The sequence below is a fragment of the Lampris incognitus genome, chromosome 16 (assembly GCF_029633865.1).
Source record: "Lampris incognitus isolate fLamInc1 chromosome 16, fLamInc1.hap2, whole genome shotgun sequence".
Classification (NCBI taxonomy): domain Eukaryota; kingdom Metazoa; phylum Chordata; class Actinopteri; order Lampriformes; family Lampridae; genus Lampris; species Lampris incognitus.
Window position 1 is genome coordinate 36,112,200 of NC_079226.1, and position 25,047 is coordinate 36,137,246.

Sequence of the window (25,047 nt, forward strand, 5' to 3'; positions counted from 1 at the left end):
TACCACTTTATTGTTTATAAGGGTGGGATACCTGCAGTCAGTTCAGACTGAAGAGGTCACTTAGTTGAGTGATGAAACGTTTCTGTCAATAAACATTGTATCCACATGAACTGATTCAACTTACTTTGATTTTCTTACCCAGATTATTGAGCATCCATCAAAACTCTATGATCAGTCAGCCAGTCAGGGACATTTGCCTGTGTAGGGCTTTCCCCGCTGGCTGGTCCAGCCAAAACAAAGATCTGTCCTATCTGTGATATAATAAAAATGCTTCTTAACAACATGTAAGGTCAAGTGTTTTAGTCCCATTTTAAGCACATGTTGTTATCAGAATCAACTTTATTGGCCAAGTGTGCGTATGAACACGAGGAATTTGACTCTGGTTCACAGCAGCTTCTAGCACTTGCAGACATCACTCACACACGCAAAAAACCCACAAAAAAACAGGAAATAAACGGAACAATAACAGGACATTGGAGGCAAGCATGTACGCACAACACATATGTCACTACTATACAGAGTTTTGTTATGGTTGAGTAATCAACAACCTTTGCCCATATACCATATTGCTTCTTTGCTATATTGCCCATATTATAGGGAATCCCGGTTGTTTTGGCCAGGATAACCTTGACATGAAGTTTTAACATCATCCCACCCCTACTTATGATATTCACAGTACATTTTGTCATATAAAAAACATCAGTCATATTGTGAATCCGAGTAGCATAAGCAGTGCAGCTTTCAAATATGGCTGTAGTCTTTAGACTTCAAGCGGCGGAATGTAAACAACAAGTTCAGCCGCTTCTTTCTAGACCCACAAGGCCACTGAGGAAAAACTGCTGGATTTCCAACCCTGGCAGCGTGCCTGGGAATGGGGAGGGACGGTGTTGTGTTTTTATGACTTTCTCTCGCTCTGGATCGGTCACATGTTTGCAACACGTGTCTCTCCATTTAGCCCTCTCCCCAACAGAATCCGCTGAGCTCCTGCCAGGGCACGTGAGAACGGCTGGCTCCCGTGCTCTGGCCCACATAGAGCCACTCCCTGCGCAGACAGGAATGTGTGTGAACGCATGTGTGTCAGAGGAATTCCGTGTGGGCACGTGCTGGAACCAGTGAGCCACCCTAGGTCAGCCCGAGCGGGAGAATTTGAAAAACAGAAACTGTATTGTGCATGTTACAAAAGGCATGCAGACAAGCTTTGCCCTTCACTAGTGAGCTAAAGTTCAGACCCGGAACCATAAACTGCTCAGCTCCCCTAGGCAAAATGTACTTAGTATTACCTCTGATTTATCTGGGTCAAATTCAGGACATACAAATTATAAAGAGGTAAAGAAAACGCGCTGAACAAGATGGATTATGATAAACTGGTAATTCTGGGGGCGCCCCGATAGATCACCTGGCAGAGCGCGTACCACCTATCAAGGCCGAGCCCTTACCGCAGCGGCCTTGGTTCAAATCCAGTCCGGGCCCTTTGCTGCATGTCACCCCCTCTCTCTCCCCTGCCTTTCCTGTCTCTGTCTCTCTCTGCTGTCACTGTCCAATAAAGCAGAAATGCCCCCCCCCCCAAATAATAAACTTAAAATAATTCATGCAAATGCTCGAAAGAGCACATGCAACCAAGATATCCATCTCCAAAAGTCAGTTTAAGCAGAATTCCCCTGTCCCAAGGTTTCATAAATGCCGCCATTGAAACTTTTAACCATGCCCCAGATCGCTCGCTGGGACGCTCTGACGTCACACGGACGCCACACAGGGCGAGCAAGACGATCACATCAACTGTTTTTTACACCACATTCCTGCGATAAAGGACAGGGTTTGTCCAATTACTCGCTGCGTTACAAGTTACTTTCCACAGATGTTAATTTGGCTTTATACAGGCTGCACCTTCTGTATTGAAGAGCAAACACTGGAAGTTTCCCAGCATTGAGCCCGACAGCCACGCATAGCTCCCAACTTCCTCTTAAAAGCCTACAGCTTTTCTTAAAGGCTTAATCTTACTCGATCATGCATAAATGCATTTATTACATTTTCACAGACTTTAACACTGAAATGCTTCAAGAGTTACACGTTGTAATAAGAGCAATGTACTTAACAGAATCAGGCACATTAGATTTTTATTTAAGCAACTCCCATGAACTTGTGAAATGAAATCACCCCATTCGCTGTTAACTGACAACTGCAGAAGGGAAGGGGTTTTTTTTTCCCTCTTGAAACCAAAGGGTTCAAAGCAAAACAAGAATGCTCTTCATCGAAATCGTCACACTTGCTGACCTGCAGCATGAAAAAGAGTCACTGCAAAGTTAACAAATTTTGCTTTGGGATCTTTTTATCAAGACAAAAAAAATATATTGCAACCAGAGAAAGAGAGCACTGCACCAGTCTAGTTTTTAAAAAGTTCTTAATTGACAAATGTACAATGACAGTGAATTGTGGCAGAGAACAGCCAAACACTTGGGGTCACAACAGCCAAACACTTGGGGGGGTCCCCCCCACCCCCCGCTTTTCTCCCCAATTGTACCCGTCCAATTACCCCACTCTTACGAGCCGTCCCGGTCACTGCTCCACCCCCTGCCGAGCCGGGGAGGGCTGCAGACTACCACGTGCCTCCTCCGATACACGTGGAGTCGCCAGCCGCTTCTTTTCACCCGGCAGTGAGGAGTTTCGCCAGGGGGACGTAGCGCGTGGGAGGATCACGCTATTCCCCCCAGCCCCCCCCCCGGAACAGGCGCCCCGACCGACCAGAGAAGGCGCTAGCTTAGCGAATAGGACACATACCCACATCCGGCTTCTGATGGATGCGCGTTGAAGTGTCGCACCGGCTGCATAGATGTTCCGCGTGAAGCGAGAAATGGCGAGCGAAGGTGAAAACCTCAAGCTGCAACTCAAGGACGCGCCACCGTCTTGCAGGTCAGCAGTTTGGGGGGCATTACGGATTTGGCTCTACACTGGATAAAGACGGGGGGGGGGAACAGGTGGATAGATGGGAGAGTGTGCGCAGCATTGCTCGACACAAACATGGTTTGCCAATTTACGCCGGCAGCATCCTTCGGCGTCATAAACGCCGGGCTTAGGCACCAAACCAAGGCGAAAAGACACGCGACACATCCACTGAAGCTTGAGGACAGTTCACGGCCAAGATTCTGGACCAGAACGACCAGGACGGTCATTATGACCGTTTTTGGATTTTCAAAGTTTAATAACTTAGACTAGCCCCTCCCTGAATTCTCTTAAAATTGCAACTATTTGCATTAAAATGTGTTTCGGATCAATCGCGCAACAACAACAACAAAAAAGGTTACGATAGGATGTACCTAAAACGACCAGGGAGGGCCCATTTGCGCGTGCTCGTCGTGGCACTACTTATGACGTGTGCCGGCCGCATCATTTCCTTCGCAAAGTTCGTCGCCCTGTCCACGAAACACGCTAGCGTCCTCCAGTGCAGAGTAATAGTCCAACATTTTGATTTTTCAGACGCAGTTGCAGACGCACCATGACGCGTTGCAGCATTTACAGGCGTTGGGACAGCCGCCATTTTAAATTGTTTTGAAAAGTAGCATTCAAGTTGTTAAACTGTTAATTTTGGGGTCAGGCGTTTCTTAATGGACATACTAACACATGCAATGCGTTCATATCTCAACTGGGTATTTATCTTGACCGAATACAGAGTTGTAAAAACTGGCCCGGCCACGGCGGTTTTCGGTCGGAGTGAGATCCCGGTCGTTGCGGCGCTAGACACAGGACTCAAACGTTGGAGCCCCGCTAAAACGTTCACACCGCGGCGCCACATCGCATGCAGCCTCGCCCCTGACCTGGACCACCGAACACGGCGTGGAACCCTGAGGGAGCCAAGCAGGGGAGCGCACCACCGACTCGTGGAGTTGTTTGACTGACGGCTCGTTACTTCGGAGGGGGGGATGGGTGGGGGGGGGGAGCTGTGTTAGACGGGTCCATTGGCTAAGAGCCACGCGAGTCACCACTCGGCTGACGCGCTCGTGGCTGCTGTTGAAGAGCGGAGATTGGTGGAAGTCCAGCACGCGAGGCCCAGTCACCACTTTTCCTTCCCTGCGTGGTGGTGCAGGTCGCGTGGCTTGGGTCCTCGAGCTGTTCCGGTGGCGTGTGGACTCTGACCGGCATCCTGCGCGTCATACTCTCCATACACGTTATGATTGTTCTCCTCTTTCAGTGTCGCATTCGGTGAATCGTGACGCGGGGAATCGAACTGGCGATGCATAGGCGACGGAATAGACCGCCACGCTACCCCGGACGCCCCAACGACAGGGTTTAGCAATTAATAGAGTGAAAGTTAAAAAAAAAAAGCACCCGAACATTTCAAAAATATTTAAATTAAGTGCTTAAATAAAAGGTGAGCTATGAAAATACAAAACAACAGAAAAAAAAACCAAAGACATGTCCAATGAGGCTCATGGAAAAAATACAAAACGACAAAGAAAAAAAAATAAAACCCAAAAAAATAAAACACAAACATGTCCAATGAGTTGTGCTATTGCAACGTGGCAGTACTATTGCAACGTGGCATTACTATTGCAATGTGGCAGTGACACAATTTATTTGAGAAACAAAAAAAACAAAACAAAAACAGTACAATAGCTGTAAGGCTCATAACGGCTTTTGGTTTAATTCAGACAGCTTTTTTTTTTTGTCTCAACAAGAAACTGATTCTCTGCATAGGGCACCCCAGGAACTTATTTAGGGCCACTACATCTCATCTTGCTCCCTTACTTATTTGCATAAATAACTAACTTAACTCTTTAGTTTGGGATTAGTGATTAGTGGACATGCTGTGTGTGAAAACCTACGGCCTTTTTGTAAAACTAGCTGAGCCCAATTCAAAAGATACTTCCTCTCTGGCGAGTTGGGGGAAGAAACCGATACAGTGGTGTGGGGAGGGGACTCAGGCTCCCAGAGACACATCTACTGCATCTTTTTTTTCTGGAGCGGGCGCCAGTGTGGTTTAGTGGCAGTTTTGGGGGAGAGGGGGGGGATTGGCAGTGTGTTCTCATGGCTTCTTCATACGGCTGTACAGGTCTCTCTTACTACGCTCTCCAGCCCAGGTACGGCTCTTGAGGCGAAACTTCCTCAGGTCCTCCTTGTAGTCCTCATGGTGCATGGGCCGGTAAGACTGGGGTTCACAGTTCGACTGCGAAGGAGGACAGAACGGAAAGAAGGGGATTAGCCCAATGAAGATGAGAAGAGTACTGTTCCCAAATGAATGAATTGCAAAACAAGCTCACGTGAAAAAAAGAAAATGAAATAACATCGATTTAACATTATTAAAGACTGCAGGCAACCAAGTCACAATAAAAACAAAGGTATCTGTAATTAGCAGCATGTGGGATGTAATAAGGCCACTGGTTTGGGAGCAGGTCAAAGCAGTACTACCTCATTACAAAGCACTAACCTGAAAATTAGGGAAGAACTCCTTGTAGCCACCCTTGAGGATATAGAGCTCAGGGTAATGTAGCTTTGGGTAGTCATTCATGGCACGGTCGCGCTCCCTGACGAAGCGGCACATGCGTGGGCCACGTTCCGAGGAGAACTCGCAGTGGAAGACCACCAAAACGCGTTTGTCTGGGTACGTGGGGGTGACTGGTGTCTTGAGGAGGTACTCCTCCACCTGCTCCTCCTGGTGCAGGTTCAATGCTCCCTGAGGGATCACAACACAAGCAGGAGGAATGTTTGATTAAATGGATATGCAAAAGTAAAAATATAGGGGTAACTGTCAAGAATAGATCAGCAATGAGAAAATCAATATGATAGAAATTAAGTAAAATGATCAACAACTAAAATAAGATTTGGGTCTAATATATATCAGTAAAGCAACAACTCAGGAAAAGCAATGCTTTAGAGGTCCAATCTGGAGGATTCAAACAAAGGTCTCAGTCCAGTATCTAGGTATAGCCAATAGATCACAGCCAGAGGATCTGAGAGCCTCTTTGGGTGCATACCTTAAAAACAAGTCAAATAAAAGCATACTAGACTGTGGAAAGACTTGATTACAAGAATTTAGAATGAGTTAAAAAACAAGCAGGTAGTCAGTGTACCGCTTAAGTGTTGCTACTCATGATTCTCTGAAGACAAAAAAGAACAACATCCATTAATTCCAACTGGACACCTCCATACTGGATTCCTTTCCAGTATGGATGCCACCGTTGTCAGATACTCACCTTGATGTGCCCTCCCTCAAACTCGTAGGGGTAACGACAGTCGATGATGATGATCCGCTCCACCAGATCACTAAACTGTCCATTGACTGCTGCCATCATCTGGGAGAGAGAGAGAGACATACCACCGTGTCAGACATCATGATCAACTTTATTTGTAAAGTTGGGGTAACTGCAGCAGACAAAGGTGGAAAATAAATGCAGTGAATGCAGGCAAACTCAATAAAAAAAAAAAGAAAAAAAGAAAAATACAAATGCTATTCAAACACCATGCATAGTATGGTTACAATTATGTCTATCCAGAGTAGGAAAGAATAGTGACTAGTAGCCACAAAGAATACAGGCAAAAATTAGTAAATAGAGTATAAAAAGTATCAATGATATAAAAAATAACTACAAACAAACTTTTGACCTTGCTTATTTGGGTTGACTAAAAACAGAAAAGTGCCTGCTACGTGCGTATTAGGTGGCTAAATTTACACAACGGGAATAGAAAAGAATTGGAGGAAGCAAAAGCCCTGACTCACCATCTCCGGGGTGATATACTTGAGGTCTTGATGTCTGCCCTCCACTGTGGCTAGTACAAAAGGCTGAATGGGGGGGGGGGGGGACTTCAGTTATTAAAAGAAACTCAAAACACACAGGGAACTTGAACCAAGAGACTTTTTTTAAAACTGCATTCTTACTTTGGTGAAATCCCCTATCAGTTCTTTGGCGCCACTGTCACCATCCAGCAGCTTCTCAATCTCCGTCTGACAGAAGGACTTGGACCTCTGGACCAGAGAACAACCCTGTAGGGAGGGAGGGAGGGAGAAGTCTTCGTCAGGGCTGGACGTAACTTGCTTGGGGAAAAGCAGGTGATGTGATCATTTTCAGGCTAGCGTGACTGAAAACGATCATTTATTGGGGAAGAGCCATTTAACAGCGGCACAGCTCACAAATCAGTGCTGATTTTCGAAGTGCCCCTCATGACAGACATTTTATGCTCAAAAATACCTCTATCATGGCTTAACAACAACTGAAAAAAGTTTCCTTAAGAAAGGAAAAAAAAGCAGTAGAAAACACATTGTTTCCTAGCCTGATACTCTGTTACCTCTGTGTTGTACTCTCCATTGCCTTGCCATGGGGCAAAGAAAAGGCAGCAAATGCCCCATTATCATTGTACCAAAAAAGAAAATAGAAAACGAAAATGGACAATAAGGATGTTTTTCAACAGATAATTCAAACAGTAGGGAGAGAATAAAGACATGATGTGATCAATAGAACCTCCTGCAGTGGTTTATTGCGACAGTTTTCTGTTGGAATTTTCAAGCACAAGAAACAGATTCAACACTGAAATTGGTGCTTCACTTTCCCAACCTGGTGCATGCCGGGCACGTCCATCAACATAGGCTCTAATAGGAAATGGCTGCAAAATCATGGCACTTCGTGGAGCAGCTCTTGTCTTTATCAGCCACAAATATTAAATCAGTTGTCAGTCAGTGCAAAAATAATCGGACAATCACTTCAGATATAAGTTAACCACCTAACAAACAAGATGCTATCGGATTGACCCCACAGCCAAAGCTCGTCTGACCCAACTGCCAAAGTGAGACCTTCGGCTCTCCAGCACTTAGCTCCGTGCTGAACTAAAGTGCAGGGAAATGGGCGGCTACACAGGACGCATTTCAAGACTGGCAGCCGCCATCTTGGCCACAATCTGCTGGTATTTCCAATTATCAATGTCATTAGCTGGGAGGACAAAGTTTTCTGCTATCCGCATATCGTCAACAGCTACAGAATTTTGACAGTTGGCTCAAGTAAGTCTTTTACCCCAGTGATAGTTTTAACATAAGAGCCAATAAAAACAATAAGCAAACCCATAATGTCTTTTCCCCGCCTCATGTTTACAGTGCTGACTCAACCCTTGCTGTTAAGCAACATCTGATAATGTCTGAGCCGACAGCTTGTACTGACCATGCGTGGGGAGTCGGTGTCCTGCGTTCCTGCCACGCTTCGTCGTCTCTTCACCCTAACTGGAGTGTTTTCATCCCGGGGGTAGTCTGCACGCTTCATTGGGGGGCGAGCCATTGGACTGGGCATGGATTGAGAGATGAAAAGGCTCCGTGGGCGACAGCGAATCACAGGCTGAGGATGAAGGGAAGGATGAGTGTGGTTGGTTCATTTGCCGTGATGATAATCAGGACGCTGAACAAAAACTTGAATGGTAGAAGAAGCCAAATTGGTGTCACCCCCATATTCAAGCATCCCAAATCAAGAAGCCCATCTCAAACTCTTACATATGCAGTTAACATATACAACTTTAACTTGAAAATTCTAAGTAGAGTGAAAACTACTTGAAATATAATTAAAATACACAACCATCAGGACGATACAAAAAAGGGTACTCACAAAATTGGCATATTTTAAATGAATTCCAGTGAGCAAGACAAGAGATGAGTAACGGTGGGACTTGAAATCAAAGTAGCGTTTGTCATCTTCATGAATTTCCCAAAAGAACCTCACACACACATACATTTTTTTCCTGTGCTCATAAAACATTCCCATTGCACTCACCGAATCGTCTCCTTCAGCGTCAGCCACTAGAGGGGCAGTGAGCAGACTTGCCATTCCCATGGGCATCCCAGAATCACTCTGCAGAATTAGAGATGGTTGGTTGTGAGACTAGCATTAAACATATTTTGCAAAGAGGAGAGGACTATACCATTTATATGGCTATCTCAAAATCACATCTGGTCACTTGAAACATTGGTGGGGTTTTTTTTTCTTCCAATTTTAAGGTTCACAATTGGATCAAGGACGTTATTTCAGTAAATTTCAAATTTTATACACAATTCAAATTTTTCTCCAATGGGAGATGAGTTGCACTTTTTTTGTTCTTTATAGCACCTTTTAGGAAAATGTCTAAGTAATAACAGGTAGGGCTCACCCCTGTGTCATCCTCCAGAACATCCAGGAAGCCATCGTCCTCCTCGTCATTCAGAGAGCAGCGTCTCAGGAACATGGGGCTGTTTTCATTTAAAATCTCTAGGTGCTTGGAAATGGGTGGGGAGAGCTGGATGGAGAGAGTGGGATGATGATATGGCGTTAGGTTAGGGAGATGATGCCGCTACTAGAGGTACAAAGTGAGTATACCTAGGCAGTCTACGCAACCAAGCTGGGGCAGTTCTTCAACCATTACTGAACATCTGCGTTAACATTTCAAATAGTACCGAGTAACTTCTCTTTTGTTAAAATCCATATTTCAGAATGGACTTTATTTAGCCAAATTCAGCCACTGTCGCTGACAGACAAGATGATCCAAATCAGGGGTCTCAAACTACCTGCCCAAGGCAGTTTTGTGCGGCCTGCGCTATGTTTTAGATTTATTAAGAGATCCCGACGGCGTATCATTTTGCACACTGCCTCCGTGTTTTTGTTTTAGTTAAACGTGTCTGTGTTTCTGGTTCTAAGTACTCAGTTAAGACTAGCTGAGGCAAGTTGCAGATGACACACCCTAAATGTCAGTTTTGCAGCACTCATGCACGCATGTACACACACAGTACCCAGGCAACCCAGTAGGCTAGCCCACTGCGAAATATCTCACGTGAGCTTGCTAACGTAAATTGTTGTCACTGCTTGCAGATGTTTTGTAAAAATGTCACTTTCAAAAGCCAAAAGAAAAATTGACCAGGACCACCAACAGTTCCAAGAGAAATGGACATGTGACTACTTCTTTGTTGAATTTAATGCGCCCGCAATCCGTCTAATTAGCAAGGGAAAAGTTGCCGTCCTGAAGGATTTCAGTCTGGAGCGACATTACACTACTAAATATGCAGAGGAGTATGAGCGGTTCAAAGGTGAGGAGAGGAAGAGAAAGGCAGCACACTATCAAAAAAGTCTGTCCTGTCAGCAGAACTTTTTTCACAAAGCCAAACAAGACTGACGCAGCTGTCGAAGCTAGCTATGTGGTAAGCAAGGCAATAGCGAAGGCTGGCAAGCCATTTATGGAGGGACAGTTTCTGAGAGACTGCATGCTGAAGGTGGCGAATATCGTTTGCCTACAGAAGGCATCTTTATTTGGAAACGTCAGTCTCAGTCCAAACGGCAGAATGGATTTACAGCCATTTTTGCATTAAAGCGAACGATTTCACGCACTATTCTTTGGCACTTCATGAAAGCAGAGATGTAAATGACAACGCTCAGATGACATTTTAATGATGACCATTTTACAAGCACGTTTGAATCAAATTAACGATGCAATTTAAATCGTGACAGCTCGTCAATTCCTACACATGCGCATAGAATGTGTGTCACGTTGGAATATACACTACCGTTCAAAAGTTTGGGATCACATTGAAATATCCATATTTTTGAAGGAAAAGCACTGTACTGTTCAATGAAGATAACTTTAAACTAGTCTTAACTTTAAAGAAATACACTCTATACATTGCTAATGTGGTAAATGACTATTCTAGCTGCAAATGTCTGGTTTTTGGTGCAATATCTACATAGGTGTATAGAGGCCCATTTCAAGCAACTATCACTCCAGTGTTCTAATGGTACAATGTGTTTGCTCATTGGCTCAGAAGGCTAATTGATGATTAGAAAACCCTTGTGCAATCATGTTCACACATCTGAAAACAGTTTAGCTCGTTACAGAAGCTACAAAACTGACCTTCCTTTGAGCAGATTGAGTTTCTGGAGCATCACATTTGTGGGGTCAATTAAACGCTCAAAATGGCCAGAAAAAGAGAACTTTCATCTGAAACTCGACAGTCTATTCTTGTTCTTAGAAATGAAGGCTATTCCATGCGAGAAATTGCTAAGAAATTGAAGATTTCCTACACCGGTGTGTACTACTCCCTTCAGAGGACAGCACAAACAGGCTCTAACCAGAGTAGAAAAAGAAGTGGGAGGCCGCGTTGCACAACTGAGCAAGAAGATAAGTACATTAGAGTCTCTAGTTTGAGAAACAGACGCCTCACAGGTCCCCAACTGGCATCTTCATTAAATAGTACCCGCAAAACACCAGTGTCAACATCTACAGTGAAGAGGCGGCTGCGGGATTCTGGGCTTCAGGGCAGAGTGGCAAAGAAAAAGCCATATCTGAGACTGACCAATAAAAGAAAAAGATTAAGATGGGCAAAAGAACACAGACATTGGACAGAGGAAGACTGGAAAAAAGTGTTGTGGACGGATGAATCCAAGTTTGAGGTGTTTGGATCACAAAGAAGAACGTTTGTGAGACGCAGAACAAATGAAAAGATGCTGGAAGAATGCCTGACGCCATCTGTTAAGCATGGTGGAGGTAATGTGATGGTCTGGGGTTGCTTTGGTGCTGGTAAGGTGGGAGATTTGTACAGGGTAAAAGGGATTCTGAATAAGGAAGGCTATCACTCCATTTTGCAACGCCATGCCATACCCAGTGGACAGCGCTTGATTGGAGCCAATTTCATCCTACAACAGGACAATGACCCTAAACACACCTCCAAATTGTGCAAGAACTATTTAGAGCAGAAGCAGGCAGCTGGTATTCTATCGGTAATGGAGTGGCCAGCGCAGTCACCAGATCTGAACCCCATTGAGCTGTTGTGGGAGCAGCTTGACCGTATGGTACGCAAGAAGTGCCCATCCAACCAATCCAACTTGTGGGAGCTGCTTCTGGAAGCGTGGGGTGCAATTTCTCCAGATTACCTCAACAAATTAACAGCTAGAATGCCAAAGGTCTGCAATGCTGTAATTGCTGCAAATGGAGGATTCTTTGACGAAAGCAAAGTTTGATGTAAAAAAAAATCTTATTTCAAATACAAATCATTATTTCTAACCTTGTCAATGTCTTGACTCTATTTTCTATTCATTTCACAACATATGGTGGTGAATAAGTGTGACTTTTCATGGAAAACACAAAATTGTTTGGGCGATCCCAAACTTTTGAACGGTAGTGTATCTATATATATATATATATATATATATATATATATATATAAATGTAAAAATCTGAAAATATTGGTTAGCAGTTCATTTAAATGACCCGCCAAGCTTTGTTCGGAACTATTCGGCAGCTACATGAACCACGTGACCCTCTGGCGATCTGACCCCTCATTGACGTAACTCTCTCTTTCTAGGGCTCTGGCGTGACCCTCCCACGTGCTACATCCCCCTGGTGAAACTCCTGTCAGGTGAAACGAAGCGGCTGGCAATGCAACATATATTAGAGGAGGCATGTGGTAGTCTGCAGCCCTCCCCGGATCGGCAGAGGGGGTTGAGCAGCAACCGAGAGGGCTCGGATGAGTGGGGTGATTGGCCAGGTAAAATTGGGGAGAAAAAGCCCCCCCCAGAAAAAAAGACGTGACTTTAGTGTCAAAGAGCAGCAGTATGTCAGCTGTCTGAACCTATTTTGGATTTAGGAAAGAAGATGGTGCACAGAGTCAGGTATTGTGCAGAACGTGCGTAGCTACAACACGGGGCAACACTACAAACCTGTTCCAGCATTTAAGAAAGCATTGCATGGCTAAAAACCCGACCATTAATGTGTCAAGTAGGCTGAATACCACCCGGCAGCGTTCACTGACCAAAATGTTCGAGGGTATATCTCCATATGAAATGACTCAGGCAATAGCGGAGTTCATAGGGAAAGATATGATGTCCCTCAACACGGTGACCAAGACCAAGTTAATGGCTTTGGTAAAGACATGTGACAAACGGTACAGCATGCCATTCTCATTCTACACATAGTTTAGCCAGGTTGCCATACATACATTACTTTCGGATGCTCCCGTTAGGGGTCACCACAGCAGATCATCCGTTTCCATCTCTTCCTGTCTTCTGCATCTTCCTCTGTCACACCAGCCACCTGCATGTCCTCCCTCACCACATCCATAAACCTCCTCTTTGGCGTTCTTCTTTTCCTCTTCCCTGGCAGCTCCATATTCAGCATCCTTCTCCCAATATACCCAGCATCTCTCCTCCACACATGTCCAAACCATCTCTATCTTGTCTCTTTCTTTGTCTCCAAACCATCTAACCTGAGCTGTCCCTCTAATATACTCGTTCCTAATCCTGTCCTTCTTCGCACTCCCAATGAAAATCTTAGCATCTTCAACTCTGCCACCTCCACCTTCTGTCTTTTCATCAGTGCCATTGTCTCCAGACCATATAACATAGTAGCTGGTCTTACAACCATCTTGTAAACCTTCCCTTTAACTTTTGCTGGTACCCTTGTGTTGCAAATCACTCCTGATACTCTTCTCTGCACTCCCCATTACTTTGAACAGTTGACCCCAAGTATTCAAACTCATACCCCTTTGTCACCTCTACTCCTTGTATCCTCACCATTCCACTGTCCTCCCTCTCATTCACGCATATGTATTCTGTCTTGCTCCTATTGACTTTCATTCCTCTTCTCTCCAGTGCATACCTCCACCTCTCCAGGCTGTCCTCTACCTGAAACCTACTCTCACCACAGATCTTCTAACATCATAGTCCACGGAGACTCCTGCCTGATCTCCTCCGTCAACCTATCCATCACCATTGCAAACAAGAAAGGGCCCAGAGTCGATCCTTGATGTAATCCCACCTCCACCTTGAACCCATCTGTCTTTCCAACCGCACACCTCACCATTGTCACTTCCCTCATACATATCCTGCACCACCCCTACATACTTCTCTGTAACTCCCAACTTCCTCATACAATACCACACTTCCTCTCGGCACGCTATCGTATGCCTTCTCTAAATCCACAGACACAATGTAACTCCTTCTGACCTTCTCTATACTTCTCAAAGCAAACATCGCATCTGTGGTGCTCTTTCATGGCATGAAACCATACTGCTGCTCGCTGATCGTCACCTCTTCTCTTAACCTAGCTTCCATTACTGCTAAACAGCAGCTAAATATTTTTTGAGTGATAGAGCCACAGGTTTGTTATTTTTTATATTTCTGCACTTTAGTCTGTGTAATTTGTTACTTTTACTGACTGGAGATCAGTAAGATTCGTATTTATTTTTCATATTTATGTTCACACCAAGCCTGTTGTTCTGCAGTGCTTTGTTGTTACTTTTTCAGATTTTATTAAAAACTTAAGTCATGATAATTATATTACCCATCTACAAGGCTTGAAGTTAAATCAGTCAATATTCTGTGATTGAAAATTTTCTTTTCACAATTAAATTGTTAAATGAAGATATGTTATTCATATCAATTCATCTCATAACATGTAGACCTCGCTTACAGGAAAGAGCAGTTTATGTTGACTGTTGTGTTGGTCATACTATAGAATGATTTATTGCTGTGTTTGATGGATAACACAGAAGAAAATGAACTTTTTTTGCTTACTAGATCGCAATATTGGTCTAAAAAAAGACTCACAATTAGATTATTTTCCCAAATCATTTAGCCCTAACTTCTCAACATGCCAGTCAATTATTGATGTTGGTGCCAAAGTCAATGCTGATGAGTATGTGACTGTCATTGATAATCTGCAGCAGGAGTTTGAGCATCACTTTTCTGATTTTAAGACTCACAGCACCACTTTCCAGTTATTTGTAGACGTTTGATGTGGACACTGCTCCAAACACATTTCAAATGGTGCTCACCGACTTGCAGTGCAACACCTAACTCAAGGCAACGTTCAGAGAGGCACAACGAAAGCAGGAGATGCTTGGACAATTTCTCACACAGCTTCCCGAAACATTCGTAGTTGTCCAAACTGTTCAGGTAGGTCATGTGTCTTTTTGGCAGCACTTATCTGCGTCAGATACTTTAATAAATCAAAAGCATAGGTCCAGACTGACCAATGAACATTTCCAGGCTGTCCACTGCCTAGTCCCTGAAAGCAAATGTGCCTCACCTGTGTCAGCAGATGAAGTGCCAGTTTTCTGGCAAGAAGTAGGCTAAATATGTAGGCCTAGGCCAAGCTATACTATGTGTACACATGCAAAAACTCTGAAAAAAATGTGAAATAATAAAAAGCAATGTGAAGGTTATATAGTCAAATGCTTTTTTCTTCATCCCTATTGCACCGGCCCTCCTCCAGGTAATTTGAATTTGAGACGCATGATCTAAATACTTTTTTTGTACTTGGCCAATTACCCCACTCTTTCGAGCCGTCCCGGTTGCTGCTCCACCCCCTCTGCCGATCCGGGGAGGGCTGCAGACTACCACATGCCTCCTTCGATACACGTGGAGTTGCCAACCACTTCTTTTCACCTGACAGTGAGGAGTTCCGCCAGGGGGACGTAGTGTGTGGGAGGAACATGCGCTTCCCCCCAGTTGACCCTCCCCCCCGAACAGGCACCGCGACTGACCAGAGGAGGCACTAGTGCAGCAACCAGGACACATACCCACATCCGGCTTCCCACCCACAGACAAAGCTGATTGTGTCTGTAGGGATGCCTGACCAAGCCAAAGGTAAAACGGGTATTCAAACTGACGATCCCAGTGTTGGTAGGCAACAGAACAGACCGCCGGGCCACGCGGACGCCCCACTGATCTAAATACTAAAGACTGTATACTCTGGGGCGTCCAGGTAGCATGGCATTCTATTCTGTTGCCAACCAACACAGGAATCGCCAGTTCGAATCCCCGTGTTACCTTTGGCTTGGTCAGGTGTCCCTACAGACACAATTGGCCGTGTCTGCGGGTGGGAAGCCGGATGTGGGTATGTGTCCTGGTCGCCGCACTAATACCTCCTCTGGTCAGTTGGGGCACCTGTTCGGGGGGGGAGAGGGAACAGCGTGATCTTCCCACGCGCTACGTCCCCCCTGGCGAAACTCCTCAGTCAGGTGAAAAGCAGTGGCTGGCAACTCCACATGTATCAGAGGAGACATGTGGTAGTCTGTAGTCCTCCCTGGATCGGCAGAGGGGGCGGAGCAGCGACTGGGAAGGCTCGGAAGACTGGGGTAATTGGCCAAGTACAATTGGGGAGAAAAGACTGTATGCTCTGTACTTCAGAGGTTCTTTAACTGTGTGCTGTGGTACACTTTGGTCACTCACTCTGCATCTATGCAAGACAAATTCCTCAACATTCATCGCACTTGTTGACAAAAATCTTTCCAGTTCCTTGTGGGAATGGAGAAAGTCTCACCATAAGGGCTGGTGCTGAGTTGGGACGGCGAGCAAAAGCTTCCTTGGGCTCTCCACTGATGAAGGAGCGCATGCGGCATCGTGACACTGGCTTGGTTGGTTTCTTGAATTCAAAGCCCTCCTGTAGTCCGAAAACAATGTAAATGAATTTATGCACGACACTTCCCTTGGAACATCTCATAAAACATTTTGTCTCATCATGGACCTACCTGGCTTATAACTTACTCACACATTCAATCATGTTGAGCAGGCTGAAGATTCCCCATAAGGGGGAGCTGACCACTCTTGCATAGCAAAAAAGGGGCTATGCAAGAGTGGTGCTCTGCATAAGTGGTTGGCTTTTCATCAAGCCAGTTTACACCTAATATGACATTTCAAAATGAGGAAAGGCTGAATGGAAACAAAAGTTTGGGGAGAAAAAAAGAAATTGCAAAAAATTTTATATTCGGTTGAGGTAGTTTTTGCCTTTGCTGATAAGAGTTCAAATGCTAAATGGGCGATGGAAAAGCATTTGTTCTATCAAAAATGAGACGGGATCAGAATTTAATCACATGTTTTTTGATCTTAAATGTTCCAACTTTGTCATGATCGTGGATGTATGGTGATATGACATAGGACATGTGAAACTACGTTCAGGGTTTTATTCACTTACACAGAACTGATGAAATTTTGCTTAACATTTGCCAACAATTAGCTTACTTTCAGGAGTTAACGTGTAAATAATAGGCCCCAAAATAATATTTTGACAAAAACAAATGTGTTGCTGTAATATCCCTTGAGACAAATTTGTAATTTGTGATATTGAGCTATACAAATAAAATTGACTTGACTTTTCATCTCACAGATTGCCACGACAACTGTGTTAAATTTCTACAGTTGCCCTCACAAATGTGCCAGCTGATGGCCAAATAAAGAATGTATGATATGAACGGAAGACATATCATTTAAATTCTGTGATCAAACTGCAGTACGGACCTTTGGAAAATTTTCCTTGTTGGCCTGGTCAAAGTTGGAAGTAGTTCCCTGGAGGGGGCGCTGGCCAAATATTCCATAGCGGTTCAAGTCTTCTTCCTGTCCTTGTAGCACTGGGCTGAAACCTAGCAGGTGAAGCTGAGGAAAAGAAAAACCAGTAAGCCTTTCAATAGGAAGGTGAACAGCAACACAATAGGTTTTTGAAACTCTGGAAACAAACTTAAGTTTTCAATGTTTTAAACTGCATGCAAGAAACAAATTCTATTTGGTAATTTAGCTCTCAACATCAACTGACAAGTCATTTGATGTATTGGCTTAACCGGGAACAACACACGGCTGTAAAAAAAAAAACAGGAGATTTGTAGGAATTGCTTACTGGTAACGAGTTGGTTCTACGAATTGGCATCTTCCTAAAACAGACAGTGGGGGAGGGGGGGGGGACTCTGGTCAGTACAAGGTTGTCAGCAGGTTAACAGGCTCAATCACTTAAAAAAAAAAGTAATAACTGCCAAGTGTCAGTTAATAATTATTTAGTCATTGAGTGCAATGCAATGAAGCACAAGTGACTTACTGGTGGATAAGACTGCGAGACTGCTGAATGGCTTTTTCAAATCTGTAAAAAAAGCAAAAGGGAAACAAGCTGAATACACCAAAAAATTCAACGCATCGCATACAAATAAGCACAGCCATTGCCCCTCTAATTAAGCCTGCCAAGTAGGGAGGCCATCGGAGGCAGTCGTCGCCCAGGGATGATGCGTAGCATGCCCATTAACTACTGTGACAAAACAGCCTAAAGAATTACTGAGGGGAAGAGACAAGGAGTTGGGTGAGAGGAAACCAAGTGAATGCAGAGAGCCGAGTGGTCTTTGCATCGGAGAAATGCCCACCTGTATGCTAAACAAGCACGGGGAGATCCCAGTGTTGCAGCGCTGGGGAAGAGGGTAGGGGTGGAGTCAATGCAGAGATCAAGCTAACCTACCATATGCCTGCTGGAACTGATGTCGCCAACCCATTTTCTACAACAACCCTTTGTTTGCTTGGGGTGGGGGGTGGGGGGGTAGCGTTGCAGTAGGTCGCTTTCAATGGAGAGCAGGGAGAGGGGGGGGGTCCTCTGATAAAGAGTTGGGGGTACCCCCTTTCAATAACTTGAACAGAGAAAGAACTCAAGCCCGTGACCAACCCCCCAACCCCTTCCCCCATTGAAATAACAGTGCATGGCAAGAGTGTGCCAAAAAATAGAAGGGGTGGGCCATCATTAATTATCCCTCCCATCCTCAAAAACCATCGGCTAATAAACAGCCGGATGGAAGATGAATGAGGCCTTGGGGGCCAAATGCTGCTGCAGAAGAACTATTGCTATCAGCAGTGGCAAATGTTTCAGTAGAAGCTCATACAAAACTTGAGACTCAAACTTGGGAGAGGCCACCCAAGATTTGGCAGGCAGGCGCAAGATAGCTGGGCAAAACAAAGTAAGATAAAAATGCAGAGACACAGCTACTTATGCCAGTCTTTGACTCCCAATGGCGAAAAAGTGAAACGTCGCTAATGTACCTGCAGTTTGTACGCTGCGTACTGGGCAACACACATACATGTAGGATGTGTGCCATTTCCTTTCCTGGAATGGCAAGCTACATTTCCTGGTATTGTACCATGTGCATCTTTTATTTTGAATGTTTAACACATCTATCCATGAACAAAATCCAAAAACATAATCACAATGTATAGAATATGACAATATGACTTATCACACTCAGTCACCCCCCCCCAAAAAAAACCCCATATATACAAAGAAAGTTAAGCTTATGTGCATCTTTCCTAAGCCGCTTAACGACATTGAATAAAGCAATCATCTTAAGGCCAACGGTAGAAACAGCACAGCAGATAAGAATGGTGCTTGGCTCAGCTGAACCCCAGCGTGGGTTGGGGGGCTTGGGTTGGGAGAGTCACAGCTTGGAAGATGATTGATTGGAACGGACAAGAGGGGGACAGTGCAACTTACGGCTCATCCATATCCACTTCATCCATGGGGCTTGGTGAATCCATGCCAAGGCCTGGAGGGAGGGGGGAGGAATTAAAATAGATCAATATTTCCACCTGGTGACATACAGTGGGGAGACAAATCCTAGCTTCCAGACAATAGTGGTGGATTGTGACAAATGTGTACACTCTGTTTCACAGGGCAGAGTACCAATTAGCATGACCCCCCCCCCAATCTATAGATTACTTTGGCTTATTATGCGCCATGTGAGATTCATATGCAAAAATTGACACCAGTTTGTAGGGACAATAGCCCAGGGTTTTTGTTAGAGGGCTCACCGGCATCAGACGACGCATCGGAGGCGAAGGAGGGAATCTTCAGCAGGGGCTTTTTCCTTTTCGGGGTATCATATTGTCTGCAAAGAAAGACGCGCCAGTGGATGATGAGTAACAATAGCATTGGTTCATAGTCACAACTTGATTCACCAGCTTTTTTTTTTGTCTATGCTGTGCAAGAGATAGCGGTCTGCCTAGCGTCTTAAAGTCGACCAAAACAAGCCATCTAGTGCCGATAGGATACAGATAGAAAGATTGACGTTACCCTCCGAGTACGGCTAAACTATTCATGTTCAGCGCCAGGTTGGTGACAGGAGAGAGCACGGCGGAAGGCCCGGGGGAGAAGAGGTTTCGGATGCCGTGGGAACTCCTTGTGCCCGGGTCGGGCAGCGAGGAAAGCCCGGGGATCCCATCGGGCCTGCGGCGCGACGACGTGTTTACGGGGCTGGTGTGGACGAAAACTGAATCCGAATCCATGTTTTTTTTTAACGGTCCAAGATGCGATTCTCCGCAGACGTCGTGGTATTTTTGTTTAAAAAAATAATAATAAATTTTTTTTAAAAAGGTGCAAATTGGTGTCGCGGCGAGGTCCGAACTTCGAGGTAGGTAGCCCCGAAAGCTAAGCGAGTTCGCAAGGGAGCAATCAGGAACGCATGTCAACAATAGATACTCCGACACATCGGTGGCATCTTCTACGGGCGATTCCGTCTGCGCCTGACGCTGTATCTCGGCCCTTTTCGACCCGCTAAAACCGCATAGTTGTTCCGAGTGTCAGAGCGCTGTAGCACACGGAACCCCCTCCCCTGACAGCTGCCTCGGTCTGCGAGAGGACGCGGCGTCAAGTATTTATGTTCAAAATAGGAGCCCAGCAGCGCCAATCGTTTAGCCAATCGGCGCCGTCCGTTCGTCCAGCTGCCCAATCAGAACGCCGCGCCTTTCTTCACGCGTCCTGTCACCGGATAAAGAGAGATGACAGAGCGGATGTGACGCAATTCTCCGACGCGTTCGTCTTCCTCAAAAAAAAAGGAAAAAAAAAAGAAAAAGAAGTTCATCTTCCTCAGCAGCTTTGTTCCCCGACGTCGTGTAAACCCGACCCTTTGTTCGGTCCACTGCAACAAAACGGTTTCCACCGACCTAAATATTTGCTCACTCCGAACCGAATCAAATGAGCCAACCCAAGGTCATCAGACTCATCACAGCCAATCCAATTAGCACGCATCACATCAGAACCCGTGCACGTTCTTACACAAGGGGTGTCCGAAGGACATGTTGTCACAGTCCAGCGAATTTACCAGAGATGAGAGTAAATCGTATAGCAACCTATTTGAAAATGGACGAAAACAAGCCTCTCTATGCAAAGCAAGACGCCTCATTAGTAGCTTATTTTCAAGGTTAAAAGGAGACAAACTGTTCACGTTCATCTTTGCAGATGCTGAAGCACATTGTCCCTCAGCTCTCTGCGTGGCTCGGGGCAACCGACTCAGCTTCCTCCCTGGTGTAACGACTCGGGCAGAAGTTTGTCTTTTACCGCTTTAGTGGCGTCAAATAAGAAGGGCCCCTAAAACAACCATCTCTCATCCTGTGTGTGTGTGTGTGTGTGTGTGTGTGTGTGTGTGTGTGTGTGTGTGTGTGTGTGTGTGTGTGTGTGTGTGTGTGTGTGTGTGTGTGTGTTTTCAGGTATGCAAACAACAATAGTGGTAACCTATGGTTGACTCCAGTTGACCATGACTCCACGTTACCAGTTAACTGCCCTCTGAGTGCAAACAGCACCAGGACCAACGTGCCATGGGAATTAGTTTGCAGGTTTGTACTTGTGTTTGTAAAGCCAAGTACACTATTGCTTACTCACACTCACACACAGACACCTGCCCGTAACCATGTCTTGATGCATACTCAGTAATCCAGGTAAGACAATCGGGAACTGATTCAACCTTCTTTGACTGCCTGCAACTAGTTTAACCAGACTGCAAAGGCTGGTCCAACTGACGAAACATTGCTTTCACTTATAATAACAATGCCTTAGAGTTGGAGGCCATGTCTCTGCGGAAAAATCCAGCTCAATCCAGTTTATGGTGGTAGGTGGTATTTAGTGGCTCTTTGTGGGGCACATGTTGGTCTCTTGCTTGTTCAAGCTGGTTTTGATGGTTGATTAAATCAAGCCGGTTTAGCAGCTTAACAGTCAACGCAGAAATGAAAAGGATCCTAATCTAGTCATCAGGAAGGCCATTTTAACATGGTCGCTGCCTTGACTGCGTTTGAATTTTTTATTTGATTTTACTTTTTTTGATTCAGGTGGGCCCAACAAAAGCTTATAAAGCATTCTTCCTCCAGGGAGAGACTCGTAGTTAGGCACACACTGACAAACACAATTCCTTATCTGTAAGTGTCGGGAGAAATGTGTTGTGGGAAGAGAGAACTTGTCTTTCAACTGAGTCTTCTGAGGCAAATTGCTTGTTAATATACAAATCTTTCAAAGTGACTATACCTTCTAGCCTCCAGCAGTCAAAAGATGCATCTGAGGGATGGGGGAATGCATGATTGCGGTATACGGGGGTATGATCATGAAGGCCATTCTAATATGGTCGCCGTCTTGACCGCTTAATAATTGATACAGTTGTTGAATTGAATGAGGTGTAGTTTGAATAATTCAAAATCCAAGCTGACTAAGGTTTTCTGTGTGCATCAACAGCTTGTGTCCAAATGCTGTTGTATCTATCAGTTGAAAATACAGAAGTGAGCTTGACTTCTGAATCAGCCATCACATAACACCTCTTTCGCCATGATAACGGCACTCATTACAAACAAGACAACCAATGAGTAGGCCTTTGCTGATTTACTTTGGTCATTTAAGGGCGGTTGTAAAAAAAAAAACAACGAAACACCCAATAGGGTCATTACTAAATTCTGTATATATTCATGTTAATATGTTCACTTGCCAGTGTGATATTCTATATTGTTGACATTATATGTTGAACCCGCCATTGTCCGGGTTTGCAATAGTTATTTCTTTGATTTTTTTTTTGCCCTATTCTTTTCTAAATATCCTTAAGTCTTCTTGCTTGTGGTGCTGCGTTATGTCATTTGTGTTGTTTTTTATGTCAGCATCACAGCAAGTCCAATTTTCTGTTTGTGCGAACTCACTGAGCGATCAGTAAAATGAGGCTTAACTTGACCTAACAATGTTGGAACTTCCAGTGTTAGGATCAGGGAGTGCAGTGACCTTTTGGTTTGCAAAATGATGGCCATTCATTTGCCGGAAAAGTATTCTCGTGATTGGTATCGCGAATGTAAATGGAGTTTGATGAACTATCCAGTTAGAGGAGAAGAAGGCACCCGCAGACCTACATCTGAAAAGAAGAGACAAAAGGGACAGAGACGAGGGCTCTCCCGGAATTTCTCTCTCTCTCTCTCTCTCTCTCTCTCTCTCTCTCTCTCTCTCTCTCTCTCTCTCTCTCTCTCTCTCTCTCTCTCTCTCTCTCTCTCTCTCTCACTTGCTCGCTCTCCTTTCCCCACCAAACCTGCATGGTCATTCCATCCCCCTTTAACAACTGATATAATTGACGGGTACACCCTCATGCAAACAGATGGGCGCAGGCAGAAGCACGCATGCAGGAGTGCACGTGCCGCACACCAAAAAAAAACACCCACACACACACACACACACACACACACACACACACACACACACACACGTGAATCCGTGCACAGCAGGTGACCATAAGGCAAGTAGACCTAAGTAAACAAGCATGTATTGACACAAGCACATGCACACACACACATGTATATATTAACTCCCTCACAACAGGCAGCCAAAATTTGAGATGTGTTGCTAATCCTGTAGCTGATTACAGCTACAGTCTCTCATACACCTGACATACAAACAACCAGGCCAGCGAGTGAGTCAGTAAAGCCCGGACAACCGGTAACTGGCGGTCTGCCGGCTCTTTGTAGCGGCTCACAGCGGCTTGTAATTGGGATGCTCATAAATTATTCTCCTCACAAATGGTCTCAACGCTCAGCCACCTTTCTGTCTGGGGGAAGGCAGCTGTTCAGCTGGGAGAAAGAGGGCGATGCTGAATGTGGGGGTTTTTTTTTTCCCCAATCGTTTCCATTCTTGCTTACAGCAGGGGTCAGGGGAAGGAGCTGTAGGGAAGGGAGCGGACGTGTAGAGGAGGAGGGAAAAAAACCAAGCCTGGGTTATGGTATTTGTCTGGGTGTACTTAGGATGTATACGGTCATGGCGACTTGTGTCAAACTCACGTCAGAGGTCCTTGAAAGATAAGCATAAATGAATGGATTTTATTCATACTGGCGGCGGGGTGGGGTGGGGGGGGTTTCTATCTTATGCTTGACCAACTTTTTGTTTTCTTCAACACAGCTGGGAAGGGATAGCACATTTATACACAGATTTTGGATTCACCGCCTGTTGGTGCTAAGTTACCAAATCCAACTCGGCAGGAATAAAGAAATTATTAACAAGCCAGGGAGGCGGCGATCTTAGTTTCGATATTCAGACTTGCCCGCAAAGTCTAAGGGTTTATAAGCAATCACATCGCCTTCCTACTTTTAGGCTACTGCCACCCGAAGAATGATACACAACTACATAATGCTGCACGCATGCACAAAATAATGCTTTGCTGGTAAAATGTTATTGCATTATGTATTGTTTTATTGTTAGGTTATGCAATGAGGAACAGCTTGTGGGTGCCAGTTGCACACTTACGGTTAACCTTTGTACCTTTCTTATCTGCAAATGTTATGCAGCGGCACCATTAACATTAACACTAGCCCTGAACAGGGCGGGCTTTAATCGACGGCTGCTGTAAGTGGTCCCATGGCAGCCAGATTGTCACATGGTGACAGGAGACCGTTTCCAAACACAAGATCTGTGATCACAACCTTTGTCTCCCCAGTATCACACGCCGCACCCAAAATAAACTCTCAGAACTTCATTCAGCCCCACTGGTGTGTAATTATATGTTGTTGCTCCAACATGGTTTACTATTCACACAGTGTGATTGATTTAGGCCGTCTGTATGGCCTCGTTCCCACCAGGGAGAGTAAAATAGCTTTTTTTATCCACAAGACATTGTGGTTGAAGTATAAAAAAAAAATCCCCATTTATTTCCGCGATATTATCTGGTAAGTGTGATTTCTAGCACAAACTGAGAAACCTAAAATGTGATGGCTGGTTGTCTGGCAGGGTATTTCAGGGCAGGGTTAAGTGTCATGGATAACTATTCAAAGCAAATCACAGAAAGGTGAATCAGTTCACCGGGACACGTTAATTGACAGAAAGGTTTCGTCACTCAACTTAAGTGACATCTTCAGTCTCAACTGACGGCAGGTATCCCCACCCTTATATATACAATACAGCTGCATAACGACCGAAACCAATGACCAGTTTCATATGCAAATGTGGGTGTGACCATTAACTAGAGTTTCAGTGGTCATGTGTACTATGCACAGAGGATTTGGGAATCAGAACACTATGGATTTTGTGAATAAGGTGAGA

General features: G+C 44.8%; 1 protein-coding gene across 1 annotated transcript; it reads right to left on the bottom strand.

Annotated features, from left to right (window-relative positions):
• Positions 1-222: 222 nt before the first annotated feature.
• Positions 223-20,341, bottom strand: cdc25b (cell division cycle 25B). Its single transcript, XM_056295913.1, has 15 exons — positions 19,798-20,341; positions 19,536-19,612; positions 19,219-19,270; positions 17,791-17,832; positions 17,596-17,629; positions 17,223-17,357; positions 16,249-16,368; positions 9,112-9,237; positions 8,739-8,816; positions 8,139-8,309; positions 6,869-6,973; positions 6,710-6,772; positions 6,186-6,284; positions 5,420-5,665; positions 223-5,158 (listed from the first exon to the last, which is right to left on the bottom strand). The coding sequence occupies exons 1-15, from the start codon at positions 20,007-20,009 to the stop codon at positions 5,018-5,020; spliced, it is 1,701 nt and encodes a 566-aa protein (XP_056151888.1). The 5' UTR covers positions 20,010-20,341; the 3' UTR covers positions 223-5,017.
• Between the last annotated feature and the right edge of the window lie 4,706 nt (positions 20,342-25,047).